Source organism: Labrus mixtus, chromosome 14 (assembly GCF_963584025.1).
Source record: "Labrus mixtus chromosome 14, fLabMix1.1, whole genome shotgun sequence".
Lineage (NCBI taxonomy): Eukaryota > Metazoa > Chordata > Actinopteri > Labriformes > Labridae > Labrus > Labrus mixtus.
The window spans coordinates 20062514-20089999 of NC_083625.1; the positions used below are offsets into that span (position 1 = coordinate 20062514).

Genomic DNA, 27486 nt, shown 5'->3' on the forward strand with positions numbered 1-27486 from the left:
AGGCCTGTGTGTAGTGATATTTAGGTTTGCTAGCAGCAGTAAAAGGTTTCTTTTTTTTTTTTTAAGATTTATTTTTAGTCTGTTTGTGCCTTTAATGGAGAGATAGCACAGTTGATAGAGTCGGAAATCAGGGAGAGAGAGAGTGGGGAATGACATGGTGGGATTTGAACCTGGGCCGCCCGCTTGGCCTCCATACATGGGGCGCGCACACTGACCACTGCGCCACCAGCGCCCCAGTAAAAGGTTTCTATTACCATATTTTGACTGAAATATCTCAACATGTTATGACCACATTCTTAAAACTACAAACATCCCCCTCAGCTTCAGCTAACGTTAGCATGCTGCTAACTTGCTCATCTCTTTAGTAGTTATGAAACCTGCCTAACATACGTAGGCATGCTGGCATTGACATTGTTTGCACTCAGATGCTACTAGCATAGCTGCAGACTCTTGTTAATTAATATAACCAAGTTGTATTAGTAATTCACATCTTCATCACTTCAACACAAAGTGGGACACAAAGAATCAATAGAGCTGATTCGCTGACTATAAAAGCCGGCTGACCTGCTCACAGCTCGAGAACTTAAGAACACTTCTTTAACATTGGACACTTAAGTTGTATCTATGCTTACCTAAAGTCACCTCCCGTAAAGTGCCTGTACCTTACATGAATACAAACCTGCATATGCATATGATTAGAGGTGTTCACATGGCTTGTAGTCATTGCAGGTCTTCTTGTTATTCCTGCAGGAGTCACAAGTGTTGGTTCAATGAACCAGGACCACTGGTGGGATTCAGTGTTAATAACCAGAAGGTGGAGTAACTTCAAAGAGCATCAGCAAGGCCCTCTGGAAGATTCTCTTTAATCTTATACTGTAGCTGTGTGTGTGTGTGTATGTATGTATGTGTGAGTGTGTCTGTGTGTATGTGTGTGTGTGTGAGTGTGTCTGTGTGTGTGTGTATGTGTGTGTGAGTGAGTGTGTCTGTGTGTGTGTGTACGTATGTGTGTGTGTGAGTGTGTCTGTGTGTGTATGTATGTATGTGTGAGTGTGTCTGTGTGTATGTGTGTGTGTGTGTGAGTGAGTGTGTCTGTGTGTGTGTGTACGTATGTGTGTGTGTGAGTGTGTCTGTGTGTATGTATGTGTGTATGTATGTGTGTGTGAGTGTGTCTGTGTGTGTGTATGTATGTGTGTGTGTATGTATGTGTTTGTGAGTGTGTCTGTGTGTGTGTGTGTGTGTGTGTGTATGTGTGTGTGTGTATGTATGTGTGTCTGTGTGTGTCTGTGTGTTTGTATATGTGTGTGTGTGTGTGTGTATGTATGTGTGTGTGTGTGTGTGTGTGTGTGTGTGTGTGAGTGTGTCTGTGTGTGTGTATGTATGTGTGTCTGTGTGTGTGTATGTATGTGTGTGTGAGTGTGTCTGTGTGTGTGTGTGTGTGTATGTATGTGTGTGTGAGTGAGTGTGTGTGTGAGTGAGTGTGTATGTATGTGTGTATGTATGTGTGTGTGTGTGTGTGTGTGTGTGTGAGTGAGTGAGTGTGTATGTATGTATGTGCGTGTGAGTGTGTCTGTGTGTGTGTATGTATGTGTGTGTGAGTGAGTGTGTATGTATGTATGTGCGTGTGTGTGTGAGTGAGTGTGTATGTATGTGTGTGAGTGAGTGAGTGTGTATGTATGTGTGTATGTATGTGTGTGTGAGTGAGTGTGTATGTATGTGTGTGAGTGAGTGAGTGTGTATGTATGTATGTGCGTGTGAGTGTGTCTGTGTGTGTGTATGTATGTGTGTGTGAGTGAGTGTGTGTGTCTGTGTGTGTGTATGTATGTGTGTGTGTGTGTCTCTGTATGTGTATGTATGCATGTTTGAGCATATGAGAATGTGTTTGTAGTTCAATATGACGAGCCCTATCGGACGATCTGAACATGCTCCCTGTAGCTTTCTTTCATTTCTTGTATAACAGATAACATACAGTCTAAGAACTGAACTACTGTAAAGTTTTTGAATAGATAAGTGTAACATGTGAGGGGATGGGTAACACTGTTGACCTCTCTGTGGGAGCAGAGCGCCGCCCTGCCCTGCATACAGAATGCACCGTACGTCATCACTCCATGTTTCTCTCGGCTTCCTTTTCTTCCCTGATTGAAAAATCAGTTGCTTTAAGTCTTTCACGATTCTAAATGGAGATGAGCTTGATCACAGAGTGGAACATTGTCAGCTGCTTTTCAGATGTTATACCCTTGTGGGTTTGTTGTGTTTTCCCTTACATACCTTCAATTTTTTTCCATTATGAGTGCATGAGCAGAGCAACATTATTCTACATTTCTTTGCTTTAAACCTCCATGACACCAGTGGCATTATTATTCTGAGACCTTGAGACGTTTTTTTGGCATTTTCATTACAGGACTGCTGGAGCACTAAGTCTGACAGGAGAAACCTGCCTCCCCCTCTCTACTCTCTCTTTTTTTATATTTAGATCTATATGTGTGTTTGCTTTCTGATTCATCACTCCCCATCTCATCTGTCATCTCGCACTGCCGCCCATCTCCCAAGCATAATCCTTTATCTCCATTTTATTTCTGTCTCTCCCTCTGTCCTGTATGTGGGAGTTTCTCACCTAGAGCTGTCATGTATGTCAGACCTGCTGCTGTTCACACCAACTCAGCAGCAAACAAGCCATCCCACGGGGAAACCCGCCAAGTTTGGTGGTGGAGGCTTAAGTTGTGATTTAGAGATTTGAAAGGTGGCGATTTTACACAATCTGAGTTTTATATATACACTCTATGTATAGATACATGCTTTTATTTGTGCTCCTTATATTTGCATTGATAAAAGAGAGACTCTGTTAATGTCCAGTGTTCGGGCAAGCTGTAGTCTACCTAGCAGCAGCTTAAATATTCAGAGGAAGCAAACACTTTAGGAACCAATAGGAGGCTGCAGCACCAACCCCAGAGGTGGACTGCATGTTAAGCAGCCTGCCTTTAGACTCAAGTGGGTTTGTGTTTGTTCTTACCTTCATTGTGCACGAAAAAAAATGCTGCAACACAGTCCATTTTAAAACAACACTCATATGATGCTCTAGTGATCCTCTTAAGGAAATTGTATTCTTGTTCATTTCCCTTCACAGGGAGGTCAAATACACACCGAGCAGAGTCGGTGTTGGTTTGGGTTAAAGTCATATTGTCAGCTTCTCTATAGGTGCTGTGTTTAACTCGGCATGAGAAGAGTGCAGGAGGGTTCGCCCTTGTTCCGCCTTTTGAGCTTTGACCTCCAGTATGTGAATATGTTTTTGTTTATGTGTGTCTGTGTGTGATTGTGTGTGTGTGTGTGTGTGTGTGTGTGTGTGTGTGTCTACAGGCTTGTGTGTAAGCGACATTGACTCACCCCTCTCCTATTCTCTCCCCACAGCTCTCCTTTACAAACCCATTGACCGTGTTACCAGAAGCACCCTGGTCCTTCATGTGAGTAAACAGCATGCATTTCCTGGGATTTAAAGGATCTTTCAAACAAACAAAAAAAAAAGTGTTTGGTTGAAGGCCCTTAATGTAACAGTTGTTATTTTAAAAATAAAAAATAAAATAAAATTATAGAATGGTTGAGGTCCAAATATTATCTAATATGTCACAAAACAAACAAGTTTTGGGCTATGAATTCAAGTTTGCCTCTTCTCTCCTCTCCAATTGCTTATCCACCAACCTTTTTTGTTCATTAATGACCCATTCCGAGGCCCTGCTTCACAGTTTGGGAATCAATTAACTCGCTAACGGTCTATAGGGCTCATATAAAAGATGTTCAATGAAATCTCACAGGAGTGTTTTTAATGCAGAACCAGTATTTTGACTCTTCATACATTGAATACTTCTAGCAGAAAACAATTAACTTTCGCTTAAGTATGATTTGAAATGTTGTTCCTCTATATCTAATGTAATATTCTGATATTAGCAGTTTTAGTAATCAAGCCCTTGAACACTGAATGAAATGAAAATAAAATATGTATGGCCAAGTTAATACACCTTTAAGAGTAAACTCAAGGAGTCTTCCAGACATCTTGTTTCTTGGTCATCTACTCCACACAGCAGCTCCAGTGGTGAAAGACCAACATTGAATCTTGTCACAGGTGCCTCGAAGCCTCAATATACCTTTTTATTTGGTTGTGTATAAATGACTTAAAACTGCTGATGCAGCAAAAAGAGATTCCTGGATATATCTAACTGGATTCCAGGAGTGTGTTGGATTGAATACGTTTGGGTGAAGCTGTCAAAAGAACATGGCATCTAAATGTGTGTGTTTTCTTGAAAGAGCGCGTTCCTGTCAGTCATGCAAATTAAGAGGTGGTGAAAAATGATTGTGTTTTTTTTGGGGGGGGGGGGGGGGGGGGGGGGAGGAAGAGACAGCTGCTCATTGCTCATTGGCCTGCTGGACGGAGTAGAGCAGCTCCAATCAAAAGGAGGAAATGAGATTCTCAGAGATTACTTATGCATTCAATAAGAGGCATGTGTGGATGTGATGTGCAATTATGTTTTGAATAAGACGACGGAATCGTCTATCCACTTTAATGCTTTTATAGATTTTTGTTCGAAAACGATAATGCACTTGAATGTCTCACTGACTGCGAGGTGTTTGCAGACTTTAGAGAGACGACCTTGAAGAGGAAATGACAGACGATCAAAGGGAGGCAGTGCTCAACAACAATGAACCTCCTCCACTTCTGTAGACAAAGCTTGATACAACATAAAGTTGTCTCGAGAGAAAAAGAAAATCAGTCAAAAATATGAACTTTTCATTGCCTTTGCTCTAAAGTAAATACATGTTTTCTAGTACTGACTTTCTGCCCAGGCTGAAATGTTTCTCAAATACATTATTTATAACTCATGTGTTCCCTGTTGTGATAATCCTGGTATTACAACTATTTCTATGCTTTTACTGTTTAAACGTCTTCGTAAAAATGACCATAAAACATGTTTGTTTATGCATTCGTTGCAGGATTTACTGAAACACACTCCTAAGGACCATCCAGACTTCCCCCTGCTGCAGGACGCTTTGAGGATATCTCAGAACTTTCTCTCTTCCATCAACGAGGAGATCGACCCTCGCAGGACAGCTGTGACCACACCCAAAGGAGAGGTGTGTGCATTGATTGTGTGGTTTTGTGCAAAAGATTCACTCAAATATAAATGACACTACAACTTAGAACAAGTATTTTGAATAGCCCACAAACAGCTAGAACTCACATACTGTACTTACCTCTGATACTAAATAGAATCACATTCCCATCTATCTTGTCACAGTGAACTAGGAGCCTTGTGTATGGATGATTTTCTTTAAATTAAGGTGATGTGTCAGATTCAAGGAAAAAGAGAGACTTAATGTTCAGTGGCTGTTATTATTGTATTTTTCAGATTTATTTTGGGGGCTTTTTATGCCTTTATTGTAGCAACAGACAGGGCAATGGAGACAGTGTTGGAAATCGAGTATAGAGAGTGGGGAATGACACGTGGGAAAGGTGCCGCAGGTCGGATTGGGCTGCCTGTTTTGAGGGCTTCAGCCTCTGTACATGGGGCGCAGGAACTAATCGCTAGACCACAGCAGCCCTGTGTGGCTGTTATGAGAAACATATGTAACTGTCAGGCCTTTAAGAAAATCATTACTAAAACATTTATATGAAAATGGAATGTGGATCTGACTGGGAGCGTGGGTACTACTTCTGGTGTTTTTTTTCCACTCTGACCTTGTTGAAAACTTGGCATCCATAATTTAAAAAAAAAGCTAACAAGAGTTAACAAAGCAGTGATTTCCTCACATTTTCTTGTTAATATTTGCCTCAATTAACCTGAAATAGTTTGAACATGGGGTATTTTGAGTGTATCAGCATGTGGTGGTAGAACATGAGTTGACATGATGTGTTCTCTCAGGCCCGTCAGCTGGTGAAGGATGGCTTCCTGGTGGAGGTATCAGAAAGCTCCAGGAAGCTACGACACGTTTTCCTTTTCACCGATCTGCTGCTCTGTGCCAAGATGAAGAAGACCGCTGTGGGGTGAGGAGTCCACTTTACCTTTCCATGTCAATTCAGAGTATTTAAAAAAAGAGGATTTTTTCACAGTGCCTTTCAAAATCTCTTTCATGAATGTGTTTCCAACTAGTCACTCATTCTGCCTTTCACACCAGCTCGCGAACCTCTGACTGTGTAATACAGAGAATGACATCAAAAGATCTGGGCTCACATTCACAAACATACTTAGAATACTCTTTAGAGAACTCCTAACCTGGCTTAAAATGTCAATTGTGAGTCCTAGCTCAGGAGTTATTTTAGGAACATGCTCAGATCAACTCTGAGCGAGGAAGGAACAGAAACGTTTAACCTTAGTGAGGAGGCTTGTTGCTAGGTATGACACATTCTTTCAAAAGCTGTGATTGGTTGACCCAAAAAAGAGGGAACAAAAGTCTTAAGATTATTTTGGTGATAATGGGAAATTAAGAATCAGTGATTAGCTGCACCTGTGGAGGTAACCACATGCAGGCTTCACTTTGCACTAAAACATGGACTGAAATGTGCAAAACTCATTTCTGTCTGTTCAGCCCGTCTGTACCCCTTCTGTTCTCTGTGCGAGTCCTACCTTATATTTATTTGCTCATGTTAATTAGCCATGCTGATAACTGTAGTACTTACTCTTAGGCTGTGACAGATCTGTGATTGTTTGTATGATCGCCTTTCTCTTCGGCCTCTTAGAAAGTCCTCCTCACTGCTCCTCACAATTTTCCCCTGAGGAGTTTTATTAAGGGCGAGGATGCTTTGTGAATAACTTTAATCTCTACTAGGCTCTTGTCTTAAATCTAAAGAGAAAATCGGAGAACATGTCATGATACTAAGAATCTCCTAAGAATTTTGTCACACTCTTTGTACTAATGAATCTTTGTGAGTACGTTCCCTGGTCTCTCTATGGGAGAGGCTTTTTTATTTCTTTCCTACAAACAGAAACACTATCAGGCATTTCACCTCGGGTATATTGGGGGAAAAAAGCAGATATTTATAGCCAATAGAGAGCATTAACGAAGGTGTTATTCAGATAAATGTGCACGCTCACACTGTGATGGTGCTCTGTTCCAGGAAGCAGTCTGTTCGTGCGTGACACTTGGAACACGTCTATTTATTAAACGTCACTTTAACAAGGACCGCCTGTTGCTCTCCTCGTCAGCACAGCGGCCGCTGTTAGCCTGGTTGTGTCTAATTTCGCCTGACATTCACTAGTTGTGTGTGACATTTGCAGCCACTTCTCACTTGCAGGAACACAAAGCGTTGCCATAACTACCAGACCTGTAAATCAGACCATTTATGTCTGAGGTATTATCTCAGCGGTTCCCCTGCAGAAACACACACACACACACACACACACACACACACACACACACACACACACACACACACACACACACACACACACACACACACACACACACACACACACTCACCATGAGTTAAATCACTGAGGATCTTAAAACCATAGTAACCTCTGATTAGCTCTCCCCTATCATTCTGGGCTCTGTCATATTTACAATGACTCTGCTGCTTCATGTTCCACTTCTTGAACCCATATTTAATCTTTTTCTTTAAAGTTATTTCACATTTTCTGTTGGAGATGTAATACGATGAGCCTACTTTCAGCCTTTTATTTGTATGCCTTTACAATATGTGCAAGGGTGCGTTCAAGTGTAACTAGATCTGCTGTGTGCAGAGAGTACACTACAATGAAAATGAATAGACGGTCTGTATAACAAAAAAAAAAAAAAAAAGATTTCCCAAAGGCCAGAGAGCATAGAGACACAAAAGAAGCTTTTTTTGAAATAGAATAAGGGCAGGAGTTTCGAGGCTTGCGGGGTGGCTTTGTGGGTTGAAAAATTAATGAGGTTGTAGTATAAAGAACTTAAAGATCATATTTCCTGTTTTACAGTTAATTACCTTTAAATAGAAGTCCAAGTTACAAAGAATCAAAACACAACAAAAACATGTGTGAGCTAAGGTATACGGTCACAGTAAAAAAAAATGCATGTTTCATCAGTATTTGCAACAAGAAGACTTCGATGTAATCCACTGACAGGGATAATCAGACCACTCCTTTTCTCCCTTTCTGCTCCTTTAATTAGTAACATACTTTTCCTTTTTTTCTTTTTAAACCTTCCTGAAAGGCCTCAGATTTATCTAAAGGATATACAGTTTTCTTTTTGTTATCGACTCTCATCATCAAGCCATATGACGAGGGTGTCTGACTGGTAATACGTTTACAGTGCAGCGACAGGAAAGCTAATGAAAGCCTCATCAGTGATGATGCAGATCCATCTCCTCAGCCTTTAAATACGGAGTCCTCCTCTGAATGTGAATCCTTTTTATTAATGATATAGCTTTGCAGCTCCATGAATTAGCTGTTTATTGTTAAGTGTTTGGAGCTGAGGTCAAACTAGCAGAAGAGAAAAGTTCTATAAATGTGTGCAGTGCTCTCAATCAGCCTGTTAGTGTCTCTTGTTTCTGTCAGCTGGCAGAATGTTAAATCTTTTCTTCTTCTCTTTAATTATAATGATATGTATGGATTTGAGAAGTTAAACTTCTTAAAAGTAATGATTCCTCAAAATGAGGCCAGAGCTACATAATTGATGGCATTTCTAAGCTTCCTTAAATACTGACATCTATATCCGTGCATCTTTTACATATTTAATGAAAAACGACCATCTGGACAAACTTCACTTGTTAGAGAATGTGTTTTATGAATTACTCAGTGTTTAACATGTGTTTTCACTGTCTTTGGTTCTCCGATTATTAAAAGCATCCTGATTCCTCAAATGATTTGTTGAATTATAAAGAGGGGGGAGAACTGTTCTTGTAAGATTTTTTTATTAATTAAAATCTCCTTCTGCCTCCTCCTTTCCCCCCTTATCCATCCGCAGTCGCCACCAGCAGTATGAGTGCAAGTGGTACATCCCTCTGGCAGACTTGACCTTCCAAACCCTGGACGACTCCGACTGTTGCCCCAGCATCCATGTTCTGCCCGAGCACGAGATCGAAGAGATGAAGATCAAGATATCAGTCCTAAAGAGCGAGATACAGAAAGAGAAGGTAATCCTGTTGGTTTCATTTTAAACTGAATCCAGGGCATTCCTATGACTGAGACTAGCACAGCCAGTTAGTGAAGTGCTATTCATTGATTGATTGACATCCCCTACATTAAAAGTAGATACATAACTAAACAAGTCAACAATAAAACTATGAAAAGTCAACCTGAACAACATCAATATTCATGATATCCAAAGCAAACAGTACATGACCTTAAAGCAGGAGGATGACGTTTACACGTTCCTCTCCTATACATTATCTACTTTAAACAGCTGCTTCTTAACAATATCAATATAACAATATCCCCCCAGTGACAAAACAGAGGAAGCTTCATAAATTCATTTTATTAAATGTGTAATACTAATAATGAAAGAGAGTAAAATATTTGAGTATCGAGTATTCAGCCATTTAAAAAAAACTCTAATGCTAACCCTACAGAGACATCTTTAAAAATGTATATATAATATATACAATTTATGGATGTTTTTTATTTTATTTTATGTGGCAAACAATATAGAAGTTATTGACATACGTAACTAACACTGTGGGAATGACTCACTGTGAAGGGAAACCTCCTAACTAAAGTAAAGTTTCTCTATATGGTCATGTTGTGTTCGGATGGAAATACCATTATCTTCTGTCAATCAATCAATCAATCAATCAATCAATCTTTATTTGTATACCACACAGGCTAGTAACTATGACTAGTGGAGCTAGATAAGAAGGAATGGTAACTGGACCACAGAATGGGTCATGGAAAGCGGATGAAACTGCTCACAGAGCCACAGTGTGTTCAGCCTCTGTAGATATGAAGCTGGGTCAAGCAGTCTCATATCTGCGGGGGGATTGTAGAATTCTAAAACAGTCTAAAGATGTAGATCAGATCAGAGTTAGAGAATGGTGTTGCCTGCCTAGATTTACAGGACATAGCCTGATACCCATTGCAGAACCCAATGACATCATTCAGTCTGAGTGCTGGGATTCCACAGGAACACACCCACATTTCACTTTTTGTATTAATGAGTGAAAGCTAGGCCTACTGGGATTTAATTCTAAACACGCGTTTATATGAAACATATTTTCATCTTGATAAGATTGGCATAATTATTTTAGTTATTAGACGGACCAACAAGAACAGGAGTGTTTCTATAGCATGAGGTTTTTGCAACATTCATAGAAACATAAACATTTGTTTCCAAAGAACAAATGATGACAGAAAGTAAATCAGTATCTTGGCATTACCTTCCTGTGGTCTTTAAATTCATCATATCCTGTTCTCTTTATTAAAAGAAACACAAACAGGTGACTCAGGAGGGAAGATTTGCTCAATGTGTCCGTTGATACTGATATTTTTATTTCTCATGACTACAAAGACGTACATGGTAGAAATCACCACATACTGGAAACACTGTACTCAGCACTTGTTACCCACGTTTTTTTATTGTCAGCAACACGGTCAAGATAAGGCATAAAGTGGCCTATAGATAATGTATAGTAACATCAACTAATACAGACAAAAGTGAGATAAACATTTGAAAAATAGATACTGAAAAAATGTGAGCTTTATTTTTCTACAGCAACAGTAATGGTTCTAATGTAAAAGTCAAACATATATTCCGTATCTCCTCCTTAAATGATTGTTTTGAGCACAGTTTATTTCATGTGCTGTGTCGACTCCTGTTAGCCTTGTTTGTGACTGAGGTTCAAAGAAAAGATGCCATAAATCTCCAATCATTTCCAGTTATACACCCCCACGCCCTCTGAGGGTGGGAGTATCGTTTTCAGGAGCAGAGAGTTCCTGTTATTCCGTCTTACAGAGTTAATCTTGCCCACCCGGGGGCACAGCGAGTGAACATCGCTGGTATTTAGAGTCAGAGGAGGGTCTGATTGTGTCCAGACTCTGACTCACAGCTTCCTGCTGAGGGCTGGGAGGATGTGGGTATTTGTTTTTCTTTAGAACTGACCGCAATTTTAGATCCTTGAATTATATATCAAGACTCTCACAGCACGGAGCTCTCTTTCAGGGGGCTTCTCTACAGTCTCTAGGAAGATAGGAAAGATTTCAATAAGCTGATACCATGCTGATAAGAAACTGACAACAGTAATGAAACAGAAGTCATAAAATATTCATTTTTAGCTTTAATATCTTGTTTTTAAAGTGACGGTAACACACATGATATAGTGGACTCCTCTTACAGTTTTCAATTATTATTAGTGGACAAAATGTGCATGGAAAGAGATTACAATAATCCAAAAAACTAATTTAAAGTTAGACAGTCTCCCAGGTAAAGTCCACGAAAATCAGACTCCTAGTATATATCAAAATGAAAATAGACTTGCTGTCACAGACTAAGCTGAAGTCTACAACTAAAGAGCAAGCTGCATCATGTTAAGCATGGTAAAGATGTGATAAGCAGTTCCTGTTTGAAGTGTAACCATAAAGACAAATATCACTTGATGTCTTTGGTAGTGAGAAAAACCTAAACTTGTTTCTGTGTCGAGTTTTCTTTAGTCTTTGATTTGAAGTAGATTTGTGGATGTTTACATCAGTGAGGTTTACTAACCCTAACCCATCAGTACATTGTCACATTTATAGTGCAAGTCATGTTACATCTAAAATGATGTCAACAAAGACAGTGATTAAGATTTGACTAAATTATTAGATCTTTATTGACTTTCAGTAAGCTTTCGATAACCCTTTAGGGCTCTTGTAACTTTTAGCTTTTACTTGAAAATTGTTTTTTTTGCCTACTTATGGATCAAGATCAGTCTCAATACTATACGAGTGAGTCCATTTTCTTGTTTGTCCGTGTAGAAAGCACCTAAGGGTCAGAGTCGCGTGGAGCGTCTGAGGAAGAAGATGAACGAGCAGGAGTCTTGGCTGCTCCTACACTCGCCCACCATCCCCTTCCGCGTCCACAACAAACATGGAAAGGTAATGATCTGTCTCCCCCCCCCCCCCGTCCCCCCCCCCCCCCCCCCCGTCACACTAAAGCCATGTAGCTGCAGTGTTCAAGTCTGACCACTAGAGGGAGGCATTTATCTATTTAAAAAAAGAAGAAAATAAGAGCATTTTGGGATTGGTACTGTACAGTTTAAAGTTTGATTAAAAATCTATTCATCTATTCTACTCTGCTTCCTGTTTGACACAACTCTCAAATATCTTTTTAGTGCAGAGGAGGTGTTCCCTAGATGTGTTTAACATTGTGCTTTCTGTGTGTATGCAGAGCTACTATTTCCTCCTCTCCTCAGACTATGAGAGGTCAGAGTGGAGGGAAAGCATCCAGAAGCTACAGAAGAAAGGTAACGCTGGCCTTGAAATGAATCCTTGACTATTTCTCTCCTTGGAAAACCTTGTGTGCATCCTGTTCTAGGTTTTTTTAAAACTGTTTCTACATCCCGAACCACAGAAAAGTTTGACAGGAGACTTGTGGTTCCTGTGTTTTCCAGATCTGCAGTCGTGTGTATTAAGCTCTGTGGAGCTCCAGGTCCTGACCAGCTCCTGTTTCAAACTCAGAACCGTCCACAACATTCCTGTCACCAGTAACAAAGACGGTAAGAAACCTTCAAACACATTATCGTCTTTCTTCTTCTCCTGTTGTCTTTACATACTTTGTGTGTTCCCTTGCTTTCACCTGAAAACAAACACACATTCTCATATTTCTCATCTCGTTTTGAATGTCAAATTAACTCAAGAATGCTTATTATTCGACTCTGCACAAAAAAAGCCATATAATAAGGGTGTGGGGGGGGGGGGGGGCATGCAGGAGAGAATCTGGGTTACAATATGTTTCTCATCTAGCTTGTAGCAGTCCATGCCATGCAGTGTGTGTGCCAATGGTGGCCCGTCTGAGCTCCCTGCTCCTTTCTGTTTGTTCTCGCTCCAGATCCCCACGTTACACTGTGCTTTCACAGTCTGCTAGTGACATTAAAGCCATCTGGCCGACACTCTCTGATCTCCCACAATGGCACAAGGGGTCTCCTCTTTCACATGGACACACAACACACATGCATGACCTCGGAGCTGACTGTGAGGTTTTAAAACACTACAAGACACAGTCAGTCTTAATCTGTCTTTCATTGTACTGAGAACATGTGTTTGTTTTGTCTCATACGATGGCATCTTTAAGAGACATTCTTTTGACATATACTACTTTGAAAGTGATGATCGTTGAGATTTTTTTCTGTTTAATTACTTAAGCGTAAACTTCGAAAGAAAAAATACCAACTTGAGTGCTTTCTGAATAGTTTAATATGTAACTGTTTTCATCTTGGCTTTGATTTTAAAATGGCAGTAAGCAACATGAACATTATTAGGGAATAACCCTTCCGCCTGTCACTCTGCCATCACTCCGCTAGGCCCCTCCCACCAAAATGATGCACCAAACATACAAGCCAATCGTTGTCACTGCAAACTGTCTGTTCCCCTCCAGTAGTTAGGTCTGACGTGGATGACAGAAACACACACCTACAAAGAAAGTTCAGTAGTAGTAGCAACAGGTGTGTGCAGCACAAGGAGACGAGGACAGAGAGCAAAAGAGCGAGCCTGTTGACACAGGTCAGGTAGACGCCAGATGATGCAAGTCGCTGTGATTGGCTTTGTGTAAGGCTATACCTGATTGGTTGTTTGATTCAGAACAGATCTTTTTTCTTTTACACAGAGAGGTATAGTGACACAGATCAGACTCACATTTTTTAAAGGACATTTAAAATGTGACACATGGTGTTTAATATGGGTACTGCAGTCAAATTTCAAAACACCCCTCCTCCCTGTAGTCGCTATGTTGCGGACTAGGAAGCTTGAGTATTTATCCAGATCTGCACCGGTCTGGAAACCTTTCTGCGTTTTATCCTAGTTTTACCACGTCTCTGGTCGTGGAGCTTCTTAGAAAAATACAGAGGCTTTTTAGGTCGTGTAGAATCAGCTAAATTGGAAAAAAGTTTGATTTCCAGCTTCCATCGCTAAAACACCTATTGGTTTGCTGTTTTCCTGGCAAACTGAGGGGTGACCATAACTGATCTTTTGTGTGGTGGGGTGCCTTATAACCGGCTATATTCTCTGGTCAAAACTAAAACAAACCATTCCAGACTGGAATCGAAACTGAAAAGGAGGACATGCCAGTACTTGCTGCTGCGTTGTTGTCAGAGAAGCCAGCACTTCAATAAAGCATGTTTCCTTCATGTCTGATGATATAGTAAGGTCATTATATGGTTTAATTCAGTGGATATCTCACATATTGGGCCACATTGTTGCCACCCTGCACATGAGATAAAATACTGTGAGGAGGTATTTGGAGGAGCAAGATCAGATCTAACCAATAAATCCTTTAGATAAATATTTCAGTCATGATGGGAGATTGTACAGGGAAATATGCCAGTGTCTCCTTAAATTTTAATCATCTCTTCAGAGTTTTTTTTTTTGCTTCTTGAGCTGTTGAAACATTATACATTTTCTTTTAATCGAATAAACAAGGTCTGATCTGAAGTTAGCTGACTTCTTGACAGGAGCAGAATCCATTCGATGTCTTTCATTTCTAGAAAAATTGACTTCTCCTTCATGTTGACTAGAATAATGTACAGTTCATAATTTAAGTGTTTAAACCCACGAGGAGGACGATAGCCTCTGTATATTGGATGAACAACAAAATGGCTAGGTTAAAACAGAGCCAAGGCCCCAAATTACACACAAACTAACACACACACACACACACACACACACACACACACACACACCTGAGTGACATTTGACGAAGTGAGCGCAGCACAGTGAGGGTTTAAATGGAGACCAGCTGCTGAAGGAATGTTACATAGAGGATGGATGATATTTAATGAGACCCTTAAATATTTGTATTTTATTTGAATCCTTTAAAGGAATCGTTATCCATTATCACGTTAGTATGAAAGTGTATTTTGATAGTCAGATTATAATTAAAAGAAAGTATTCAAATGTCCCTCAAAGCACACAGGCCACCGCGAAGCTGAACCTTTGACCTCTTTCCCTGTGGAACCCCCCTGTCGCCTACATACAACACACACACACACACACACACACACACACACACACACACACAGAAAACATCAACACCCTGTAGGGGCTGACTGCTCTCCTCTCAGCTGCCTGGAGTGGAGCTCCAAACAGTCCTGCAGCCCTCCATCAGAGTTTGTTTATCAGGAAGCAGCCAGGCCTCAACCAAGATGGTGAACCCCTTCATATTTCTTTTTCAGCAGGATGAGGGGACATATCAGGCCACCTAAAAAAAAAAAAAAAACACCCATGAACACCCACATACCTCCACTAATCAGCCAGTTCAGATGTTGTGTCAGAAGAAGACTGTGTGTATCGATTTGAGGCGTGATGTTGATGTGAGGAAAGGTTGTGATAACTGGTAGATTTCACTTAAAAACACAAACGTTATTTTGTGGCACATCATAGTAAGGGTCTGGGTGTGTCTTAGTTACAGTTAATGAAGTGGTACAATTAATAATAATGAGTTTATCCACACTTTGGGCAGCCCCGCCTTCAGTGAATGTAAAGCACACATGCCTCACTCTATCTTTTATGTCCGTAATGACAGTTTTCCTTCACACTGTTTCAACAAACTCTCTTTTTGAAGCGACGTTTAAATACAGTATTTACGTCCAAGTGTAAACTTGGCGCTGGACTAACTGCTTTGTGTGCTTGTTTTCCAGATGAGGAGACTCCGGGCTTATACGGCTTTCTGCATGTGATCGTCCACTCTGCCAAAGGTTTCAAGGAGTCAGCCAGTAAGTCAATGCCAGAGACGGCATTTTTTCTCTTGTCTTATTTCTTAAGCACACTTGCGCACAAATTCCGGCTTAGCATCAACTTAGCTGCTGTGCATTCACATGTCTGCCAGCAAAACACATGATCTAGTCAATCACCGCGGTCTGCACATGCCGTTCCCATCATGCCACGGCACAACGCAGAGCAGGTCAGATGGATGGATGGAGAGCAAGATCACAGAGGACGGGAGAGAGAGAGAGAATCTAACAGGACAAGTGAAAGCCACAGTGGAAGTTCTGTATTTGTTGTTATTTAGCAGACTTCAGAAATGAAAAATAACACATAAAAAGCTCATTCAAAGGAAAATCAAAGAACATCTAAAATCCCTTACAGCAAGCAGAGAGAGTTTTGAAACTGAGGTGCACGCACACATAAATGCCAGTTGTCGCTGATACCTCCTATCTCACACAAGGTTTCTTTGTGTAACAATGAGTGCAGATGTGTGTTTTTCATCAGCCGAGTGTGACGCTGGCAGCGCTGTGCACTCTCCGACGTGTCAGCAGTGGACAGCTGGGGCTGCGGCACACTTAGTGCCCTGTTGCTCTAGCCACAGATCAAATATCAAATATCTGGCAGATAGAACGAGATGAAGGAATGTGATTTTGCTCGGTTACCATGACAGCCTTCAGAATGTGAGAGCTGGAACTTGCCGGGTAATGGATTGGAAGCTCTCTCCTCTGAAAGCCTGTTTGATCCTGGATGGAGCGCAGGGAGCTGAAGGGTTTTAAAAATGAACAAAGAGTGTGTGTGTGTGTGTGTGTGTGTGCGTGCGTGGAGAGAAGTTAGGTAGCTTCACTGATATAGTTTGATGTCAGTGTGTCCAGTGAAGTGTGTGAAGCCAGGGTGGGGCATTCAAACCAGGGTGGTGGGTGATATGTTGCTGATGTAAAGGGTCACTATTTAAGTTGATGATGATGATCATGGATCCTTAAAATGAACACACGGTAAACACTCTGTGGAATGGACAGAGCCTACATCTTGAAGCTGAGGGTTTTGTCTAAATTAAATGATTAAAAAAAAAAACATCACTCTAAAATTGAGGTTAGAAGTTAACAGAAAATCTATCCACAGGAGAGTGGATGCTTACAATGTAAACGCTGCTTATGCAACTGTTAAAAATCTGAAACAGCCTCCGAGCATATACCCTCAATTCTCTGTGCAAGTGAAAATCCCTTTCAAACGCTTTTTGCTTTGTCAATTCTGGGACCGCTCAAACCTTCGACTTGTGCCAGGTGAAGTAAACAAACAAACTCCCCTCTTCACTGAGTCCAGCAAAACATGTGACTGAAGTTGAGTGTCTTGGAGCAGAAAGACAAGAGAGAGGCACATGGATAACACAGACATCTCAGTATTCAAAAACGTGCAGCATGAAATCATTTCCGGATTTGAGCCGTATAAGCCACATTGGCTCTTTAATTATGATGCAGAAAAAAATCTTGAAAATGATGATTAAAAATTGCCATGATTCATTTTAGTAACTGCTGCAGATTGTTTAAACAACACAGTTCTATGACTCTCAGTCGAGTAATAACGGCCATGTGCTGGCTGCACCCAGAATGCACCATGGCTGCTACAGAACACCTGTGTTTGAAGGTTAGGAACGTGTTGTTTGGGTGACTGGTTTATTTATGTGCACGTGTGTTTATATTTTGTAGTTCACAGTACGATGATGTGCTGCAATAGGCCAACCTTTTATTTACTACAGCTTTTATTTTCATCGGTCGATGTTCCATCTGAAGTGCAATAAGTTGGACACTATTGTGCAATGGATGTTTTATTTATACACGTGTACCCTCGTTTTTCTCGTAAATGGTCTAACGGTGGCTTAAGCAATATTAGTCATCAGTCGCCTTGCTAGTTCAGGTTTGAAGTTGTGATTTTTTAAATAAATATTTCACTTGTGGCCTTGTAGCACATATAAAGATCAAACATTGTATTTTCATGAGTATCGCTGCCTCATTTTGCAGTGCACCTTAAAATGGTGCAGGATGCTTGTGTAAGGTATATGTTCTTAACTTTTTCAAAAAATGATTACTTTTGATGCATATTGTAATCATCATCACATCAGAATTTAAATGTGAATAGTATAAATGTGTTTGTGTTTGGTGGTCGAGATTGTTAAGTAGACGTGCCATCATCAGTAACAGCCTGGTTTTTGTTTCTCTCTTGATTGAACATTCACATTAGCACTTACTCAAATATCTTCTTGGAGTTGTGTTGTTTGTGTCACAACAATCAGCCCTCCCCCTCCGCCCCCTCGCCAGTGGGAAAGGGCTTTAAAATCCGCCCGGGGCAAAGTAGTCAAACTAGGTCACAGAGGGAAGGAGCTGAGAGTCGAGCATCTCCCAAATAGTGTGTTTGGGAAAAAAATCAGTAGAAAACATGAGCGAGAAGAGAGGTGCAAAAGATGTTTGTGTTGCTTTATATTTCTGTGTACGTACGAGTGTCAACAAGTGACTGTGTTCATCGTAAACCCTGTATACATCCGACACCTGCTCATGCTTAATGCTATCACATTGCAGTTAGAGTATGTGCAGATATAAATGGCACAAAGACACAAGTGAACACAGCTTGAATAATCTGCAGTTAGTTGCAGGAGCTAAAGGGATTAAAATGTATTTATTGCTTGATAGAAATAAGTATAAATAAAGCTGTCAATACTTCCATTTGGTGCCTTTTTTATTGCTTGAATTAGAACAGAAGTCTTTAGTCAATCACCACTGTTTCTATAAAAATTAATGACTTCTGCTTGTAATCAAATCCAGCCGCTGCTGCACGCATTCTCATTTTTTGCTTGACGTGCTTTTATTAACTTTCTTCCTCTGGTTTCTATGAAAACAATTAGATTTTGCCCGTTCCCTCCTCATTTTCTCCTCTCAGAAGAATATTTCCTCCTGCAGCCAAACATTCAGACAGTTAACTCTTCAGCCGTCTGGACCTTGTAGCTGTAGAGCCTCTGATTAGTTTAACTGATTATCACTGGCCGTCTAAATCCGTGAACCCACAGTTTGACCCGTCATTCTACGCAGCCTCGGGCAAAGATTAGCCTCCTGTATAAGAACACACATGATCCACAAAGGCTACAGGCCTCAGTTGATTGAGATGGAAGAGGATGGTATCCATTAACCCTTGCATTAAGGGGTCAGAGACCCCATGCTGACCAAAATATCCCCCTCGTTCTTTGAGCCTGATGGTGACCTGCCAGGAAAATGAAAACTCATGGTGTTCCTGGGCCTCTTTTTAGCGTGCCCTACTTCTCAGAGCCCTCCTCGTTGCAGTGTGAGGACACAAAAAAGACCTCCTAAATCTGCTCTCTCTGTTCTTGTTTGAGATTTAGGTCTGGGTTCATAAACCCGTTTCAGATGGAGAGGAAATGTACTCACAAGAGAAAACTGAGAGTTACTGATGACTATGAATACACTCTTCTCTGCAGCAGGATAAAAATCCCTCTCTCCTCTTTATTAAATCAAAATCAAAATAAGCTTTTTTGTTAAATAAGTACATAAACTATGTAAAGAATAAGTAATGAGTAGCTGATTCATTGCTAACAGCCAATAGTGCAAAATGTGCAAACATACTAGGAATGGTAAATAAACTTGAGCTTGGATATCACTTTTCTATTCTTGTCACTACTCAAAGCACTTTTACACCGCAGTGCACACCTACACATTCACAAACTGGTGGCAGAGGCTGCTACTGTATGCAAAGTATCAATCAGTATTAACTAATAATCCATTCATAAACATTCACACACCGCTGACACAGCAGCGGGAGCAATTTGGGGTTTAGTGTCATTCCCAGGGACACGTCGCAGTGTGACTGACCGACAGTGAAAACCCATCACTGCTAGCATGCTGGCCATTCGTCATGGTCCTGTTCATCACAGAATAGACACACAGATTTAAGATAGAGTTTTATTGGACACAACTTTTTTCATTTTTGGGCATGTTGGCATATATGTGAAGATTAATGCAAATCACATGTTATTAAAAAACTAAAAATCTAGTTTGATTGACTGGAAACTTTGATTCTTTGAATTAGAATTGTCTCCTCTCTTCACTGCAGCAGCGTCTGACAGGTTGTTTGTGTCATTTATTCTGATGCTGAATGTAAACCTGAGTTGCCTGCCATGAGCATTTCTGCCTCCTGTTTAGAGGAAGTGTACGATAAATGCTTTTCATTTCATAAATATCCCCCAGATGGATGCACCGAGTTCCCCTCCGCTGAACTTCCCTCCTACAGCAGCGGCTAATCTCTTCCTCACTGGGAGTCATTATGCCCGAGCATTTCAGGACGCTGAGAAAACAAACAAAGATGTAATGAAACCAGATGGATTGAGAGTCTAGTATACTGGAAAGTCCAGTTTGTGATTGTTTTATGGTACACATGTGGATGTTTGCTCCACTATGTCATAGCTCACCCAGGTGGTACGCTTGGTATCTTTACATAACATTAATTAAGGCATATAGGCCAGGCTGTTGTTTTTTATGGTACACACAGAGTCTCTGCCTTTCCTCAAGTGTTGTGTTCCTTCTTTGCATATCATTTGCCGGTTCCGTCCTCTTCACCCAGTCTATGGGACACTCGGGTCGATCCATAAATCCATCCATCCATCATGCTGTCAGATAGAGGTTTACCCAAGGGATCATGTCTGGGCTGAAGGACGTACTTGTGGCTGGGCAGCATTTAAAGAAACACATTAACAGACTTTAATTGCTTCGTGTTAGAAGTGATTGCAGGACGATCCCAGTGGAGCGAGTGCTGTGGTGTGACCATGTAAAGAGTGGAGGGGGGCTGGTTCTGATAGTGCACACAGGCAGGACATTGATGTCTTGACAGTTGACAAAGTACAACATATTGAAGCTTTAAAGGACTCTTTCACTTCCATGCAATCTAAGCTTTATTTCTATAATTAAAGTGCTCATTCATTAAAAATCTGAGACGCTGCTTCAAACGATTTGACTTAAAGATTTGGCTTCAAATGTGAATAACACTTTGAGTGTATCTGTTTGTAATGTATACGACTTTTAATGTTGCAAAACGTGAATAGTGATATGTGCACTTACACTACAAGGTGATTCAGTGCAAGTCACATGATAGTTTGAGGTAAGCTGCAGCTATTCTGATATTGAACTATTTGATCAAGTAGAAAATGAGAGTGAAATGTCCTGGTTAAACTTCTCAACTGTGATTGTGTTCATGATGTTTATTGTCACTTTGTTTATACAATTACATAGTTTCATCATGTTCTTTTGTAAGACTTATTTAAAGAAGGATACGTTAAATATAAAAGACATACAATTTAATTAAATACAGTATAATTAAAAAATAGAAGAGAATTGATAAAAAAATAAAATCTGGGTTTTTGAAGAAATTGTTTGCATCCCTAATGTTCATGTCTCAGCTTGTCCTGTAGTAAACTTATTACTGCTGGGACTGCTGGTTGGGCTTTTGGATGAGCGTTTTTTAAGTTTTGCTTACACTATATAGACCCAATGATTTATTAATTGATGAAAGAAAATAACCTCTGGATATTTTGAATATGAAGCGACATGTTAGTTAAGATCTAAAACTTTTAGATAAAATTGAAAAATGATTTAAGTATGAAGAGAACCTAAACAAGGAATCATTCCAGTTTTTCTACTTATTGAAAAGAAAACATCATTTGCATACAGTGATATCACTCCCCACTCGATGTCTGATTTAACGGCTGTAATAACTCTTGAATGGCTGCACTTTTACTACAAGGTGATATAATGATAATTAACAGAGGCCTGTGGGTTCACATCATGGTGTTACACAGATTATGTTACCAGTCATCCTGATTTACTTCTGTCATCATAACAGTGACAGAGTGCTAAAAAAAAAAACATGAATGTGTATTCAGTGCTTTGCTTGATGTCTCCCCCTCTGTGTTTCCTCTCAGATCTATACTGCACCCTCGAAGTGGACTCGTTCGGATACTTTGTCAGCAAGGCCAAGACCAGAGTCTTCAGAGACACATCAGAGCCGCAGTGGAACGAAGTCAGTCACAAAGAAATCTCCCTTTACCGTGCATCGCTCCATTTGTGTTGCTTTAACATAGCAACCATTTCCCTCTCATATTTTCTGTATTTTTGGTGTTGAATAGGAGTTCGAGATTGAGTTGGAGGGCTCCCAGTACCTGCGGATCCTGTGCTACGAGAATTGTTACGACAAAAGCATGCTCAACAAGGACGACAACGAGATCGTGGACAAGATCATGGGAAAGGGACAAGTCCAGGTAAGAGGACAGCTGCTGACCGAAGCAAACACAAAGAGACGCCCGTGTCCCTCCTTGAGACCACATGTGACTCTTTTAATTATCTGTCTAGCCGCCACACACAATGATGTGGTTTTTGCTATTTGTGGCATGTAACGATGCTGGTTGGATTAACAGTCTGAACGTGAGTTGATTAACGGGGGGGTTTCCCCTGCCATGTTGTGAGAATTGTTCCTATAAAACTCCCTCTCAGTCTACTTAACTAGATCCTGCCTACTCTGCGGAATATGTGGTTTCTTAGAATCAAGGCAGAACACTGCTCCGCATCATTGTTTAGATTTTGCAGAGCAGCCTACTGAGGAGTTATATTTCTATTTTCCCAGAAGTTCTCTGGAAAATCTGTTTGGTCAAGTGAAGCTTGACTTCTGTCATAGTCTCTGAAATCCAGTACACTTCTGCTGTTGAAGTTTCTCCTCATGAATCCACTCTAGCTCTGAGGGTTGAAGTCCTTCTTATTATCTGTGAATGTCCTCATGTTCCCCTTCCAGTGATGCATATGTCAGCGTCAGAGGCACACTCGTATCGGGTTATTTTTGAAACCTGCTTCTGAAACTTTTCCTCCAAACTCCGATCTTGAATGATTAAAATGATGATACGTCTATATCTTGTTGTTTGTTGCTGTTGTGCAAAGAAGAACATTCAGATTCCACATATCAAAGACGAGTCGTACTGGGAGTACAAATCTCTTGTCTTAGATAGAGTGAGAGTGTGGCAGATGTAAATCACTCAATGCATTTTAAAGCCGAGGATGCATCTAAAAAAAACAAAAAAAAAAACCTCATACATCTTCAGTTCTTCTTGAGTGTCTTTGTTGTTCCTCAGACCTACATTCCTGCTGTACATCTCCCAGGCAGTCTGTGAATGAGGAAAAAAAACACCCACCACATATCTGATGTAGCATTTCCTGTTTTTTTCACCAACACTTTCCATGCTTTCCTCGTTTAGTTTGATGGTTTTTTCGTCCGTGAGTGATGCCTTTGATTCATCTGAAAAGCAGACATGTGCAGCACAGAAGCATGATGACCTCATTCGATTGTATCTCACCAACATATATTTAATGTGGCTTTGTATTTATACTTTAACAGCCATTAACATTTCTAAAATGGTAAATAGAAACAAAGATTAACTGGGCTCTATCAATGCAGTTCCATTATCTCTATACAGTAGATGCCTTAAAGTGCAGCACGGTAGAAAATGATTAAACGCTGCCTGTCTGGGTGTGATGGGGTTAATCGGGTCAGCAGTCTGCTCCTGATGAAACATTGGCTGACCTTTTGAGGGATATTACAAAAAAAACAACTTTGCACATGCATATGTATGAGTGCAAAATCGTCTCTGTCTCTGTACAGAGAGCAAATCAAAAAAAAAAAGACAGGATCGTCTACTTCCATCTTTAGTCGGCTTAGCCCTCTAAAATGGTACTTCTTAGTTTTCAGAGCGAAGAAAATTCAATTAAATTCTAATCCCTTCATTTGTCCTAGAGGGGCCATCGAAGAGGTTCATACACTATTCCACTTAACAATTTAACACCAGCAGAAGAACCCTGGGTAAAAATAAATGTTAAAGATGCAGCACGGTTTAATGAAAAAAATGCAGTAATGTTTCAAAGTTGATGTCACCTCTATTTTTTAAATACTATTTCATTCTCTTCTCTTTGTTGAATGGAGCCATCTCATCCACATAAGTGGTCCATCAGTGGTTCAACATTGTATATACATGAGAGTAAAACCCACCCTCTCTGGTGCGGCTGCCAGTCAGAGAGAAGAATATACTGCTGCTGCTGCTGCTGCTGGGAACATCCACTTCCAGTCAACAAATGCACAAAATGAAAAAGCACAACAAATAAACACACCATATGTTCTGACTCGCTGTGAAACGAGGGAAAAATAGAGCAGGAGGGAAATGGAAGAAAGAATGGCATGTTCTGTCCTCAACTTTGAGGTGTGTGTGTGTGTACTATATATATATATATATATATATAAATATATATATATATATGTGACGTTGTTGGGATTATGGGTTTGTATAGGTAAAGCCAAAAAACTGTGTAAAGCTTCAACGATAAGTTAGTGAATTATTGACTAGATCAACACAAAATAAATGAGCAATCGTTTAACATAATAACATTTCAAGTCATTAAAAAAAAGAAGGCCAACTTCAAACAAATCGAGACATTTGACAACATCGTCTTGGGATATGGCGTGGTGTCACCGTCATTGTTCGCACACTTTCAGATATTGACACAACAATTCATCAATACAGTGAGGAGAAAGTTGACACAATAACCAATATTCAAAAGAATCATTAGCTGCTGCCCTACAACCTTTTGTGACAATGATTAGTATAGGAGATGTCAAAGGCACTGACGTTGAAACCAGAAAAATGTCCTCTATTTGTAGATAAATACACTTTAGCTGTGTAATATTGCCAAAATTAAATGTTAATATAAATCATAAATGAATGCTGGTATTATATTTGCCCCCAACACAATATTAAGCTTCTAAATACAAAGACATTCAGTCTATGTGTTTTTTAAACAAATCTTTACCACCAAATGAAATCATCCCTTCCTTCCCTTTTAGAACTTCTTTTTCATCTCAAAAACATGACGCAATCCCTCTAATTAAATGATGTCTGACAATACAGGGCATAGCTGTACCGCAGAGTATAGAGCTGAAATGATCAGCTTGATATATGACAACCAAGAAATATTGGTTTAGTCCTGTATATTCTTTACTCCCAGCTGTGTCTGCAGCACAAAAAGCCCAACCTTAGAGCTGTGTATGCCTCGGTCTATGAAGTATATTAAAGTATAGTTATTTGTTTATGGAAGTAGCCCTGTGAGTGCCTTTGCATTGTCTCATATGGGAAAATTTGGTGCACAGTCATTTCTATTACAGTTCTAAAACTCCCGTTTACCACTCGGTCAGAGACATGGTGGAACTCTTGTTTCATCACTTTCGAGATATCCTGTGTCCAATAGATTTGGCAGCATAGGAAGTATGAAACACATATTCTAAAGGATTCGCCTTTGGGACATCAGTCTGCTCTAACAGTCCAGAGTGCATACCTAACGAGACTTTCACTTGGACCCGAGCTTGTTTGTTTTCTTGGTCAGGCTGAGTTTAGAAGGAGCCCTCAGTGTTTTGCTTTCCTCTCTGGAGACCCCTCTGATTTCTTTTACAAGCTTTTGGAATACTGACTGACCGTAAATGGGCATATCAAGCTGGAAGTTTTCTTTTTTCACCCACTGCATTTACTTCACTTTGTAACTGATGAGAAAGTGAGTCGGCTCTGACGTCCAACGTTTTTTGTGATTCTTGCCGGGGATTTTAACTCCGCAGTGCTTTCTGTAAATTGTAGGACATAAGGAGTAGGAGGTGCATTGTTTGTGATGTGCAGGAGTAATCCCACACGTGCACACACAAAACACACAAACTAGGTCAAGAAAAAGATAACAGAAACTGTAGCGCACTCATGTTGATTGAGTTGCTTGTTCACAGAGAAAAAAACACCACCATGTATTTTCATTCCTTCACTAAAATGACTTCCCCCCCTGAGCAGATAACCTCTGATCCCTGAGGTCATGCTACTAATCCTCCATTAAATGGCAACAACGTTAGGGTTACACTCCCCCTGTCTCCCAAACTCTCAACACTAATGATTTCTTAAACGTCTTGAAAACAGATCAGCATCAGGTTCCAAAGTTTCCACAGAAACAAGCACTGGCTTTTAGTGTTTGATATTTTTGCCCCCTGGTTTAAAACATTTATGACCTCAATTACAATTAGGGACATTGATTGTTTTTGCTGTCATATTTTGACACCAGATTCTGTAAGATCTATTAAGATGGATGTTTTTTTTTTTTTTTAATTAAAAACCCTTCAGGCTCAGACAGTTTTGATTTCTTGTCAGTGTGATCCTTCACAAAACTTTGCTTGCAGGAATTCAGTTCAGTCAAGATATAAATGTTCCCCCCGAGTCCTGAACCGGTTACGATTGAAAAGTGCAAACTGTCTCCTGGCCTTCCTGATGTAAAGTCTCCCCAGGGACCCTCATGTGTCAGCTGTAGCTTGCAATGCTTGTCTTCAAAGGACCCGTTATGTAACTGTTTAGGTTAACAGCCCCAGTGCTTTGTAAAGCAGGAATGCATCATATCATGAAGCGTCAGAAGTGCTTTCATCTTGTAACCCGGCCCCTTGGTGCACCCCTTACCATCCCACTGGCTCACCTCTTGGGCATTTTATTTCTTGTCTAATCAGAGGAAGAGTTTGTGGTCTTTAATACACCCACCAGCACCTTCTGTCCTTAAGTCAGTCTCTATCAGCTGTTTTGCACTGTTGAAGACAGACTAGACAGAGAATGACTTTCACTGTTGAGCCACATTTTCAGGATAATTTAAGGACATCCAGGTCTTGATATTTTCCGTGATTGCCTTACACACGTGATGTACCTCACAGTGGAAGATTTTAAGTTTCTGCAAGCTCTCATAACTAAAAAAATACTGTTTTTAGTCTGAGTGAGGGCCGTCAAAGTAGAGAATGCAGGAGTCTTCAGTAATGGTGATTATGTATGTGTTAATATCACTTCAACATGCATGTATATGGACGTACATTTTACAAACCCAGTCGTAGAAACGTAATAAAGACAACTAATTCAACAGTAAGGAATTCAAAACCTTTCTCATTATATAAGAAAAATCACCTCGTCCACTCATTCTAAACTATTACCTGCTGTTTTCACAGAGGATGGCTCAGCATGACTCCAGACTAACTTTTGACTGAGTAGATGGCAGGAGAAAGTCTGCATATAGTTTGAGTGAATTGAACACATTTACCCTTTTGCGTTTACACATGGAACCTCCCCCCCCACCGTGTTGGGAAATGTTCAATGCAGTGCATGTGTGAAATGGGCTCAAGTTACATGTTACTTTGACTGAGGTCTTTGAAGTTGTTTCTTAAAGCAGAAAGAGGTGGTGGTGTCTGGATGAATGGCAGTCTTCTGAAAAGAGAAGTTTACTCAACAGTTGGTAAGCACACAGAAGTATGTCATTGAAGTTAACATATATATATATATATATATATATATATTAACAACGGCTAACATATACAGCTCATGTATCGTAGTAGGCAGTTAAGGAAACGTATAACCTTTAGAGCATAATACTGCAAATACATTTAAACAGAGTGATACACACATTCATCGATTCAGTGAATACCACTTCAGTGACTCACTCTTCACTAGGATACTTATCTATTGCTCATAAGTGTAAGTATATCTTTTAAG

At 40.2% G+C, this 27486-nt stretch overlaps 1 protein-coding gene across 4 annotated transcripts in view; it reads left to right on the forward strand.

Annotated features, from left to right (window-relative positions):
* abr (ABR activator of RhoGEF and GTPase) overlaps positions 1-27486 on the forward strand; it is a 140886-nt gene that overhangs the window by 78612 nt on the left and 34788 nt on the right. For all 4 annotated transcript variants that reach the window (XM_061055682.1, XM_061055683.1, XM_061055684.1 and 1 more), the window contains 10 exons: positions 3403-3455; positions 4978-5118; positions 5907-6028; positions 8929-9097; positions 11910-12029; positions 12322-12397; positions 12545-12649; positions 15785-15859; positions 21826-21923; positions 22030-22161. In XM_061055682.1, coding sequence (XP_060911665.1) covers positions 3403-3455; positions 4978-5118; positions 5907-6028; positions 8929-9097; positions 11910-12029; positions 12322-12397; positions 12545-12649; positions 15785-15859; positions 21826-21923; positions 22030-22161 — 1091 coding nt within the window. The remainder of the gene's footprint in view (positions 1-3402; positions 3456-4977; positions 5119-5906; positions 6029-8928; positions 9098-11909; positions 12030-12321; positions 12398-12544; positions 12650-15784; positions 15860-21825; positions 21924-22029; positions 22162-27486) is intronic.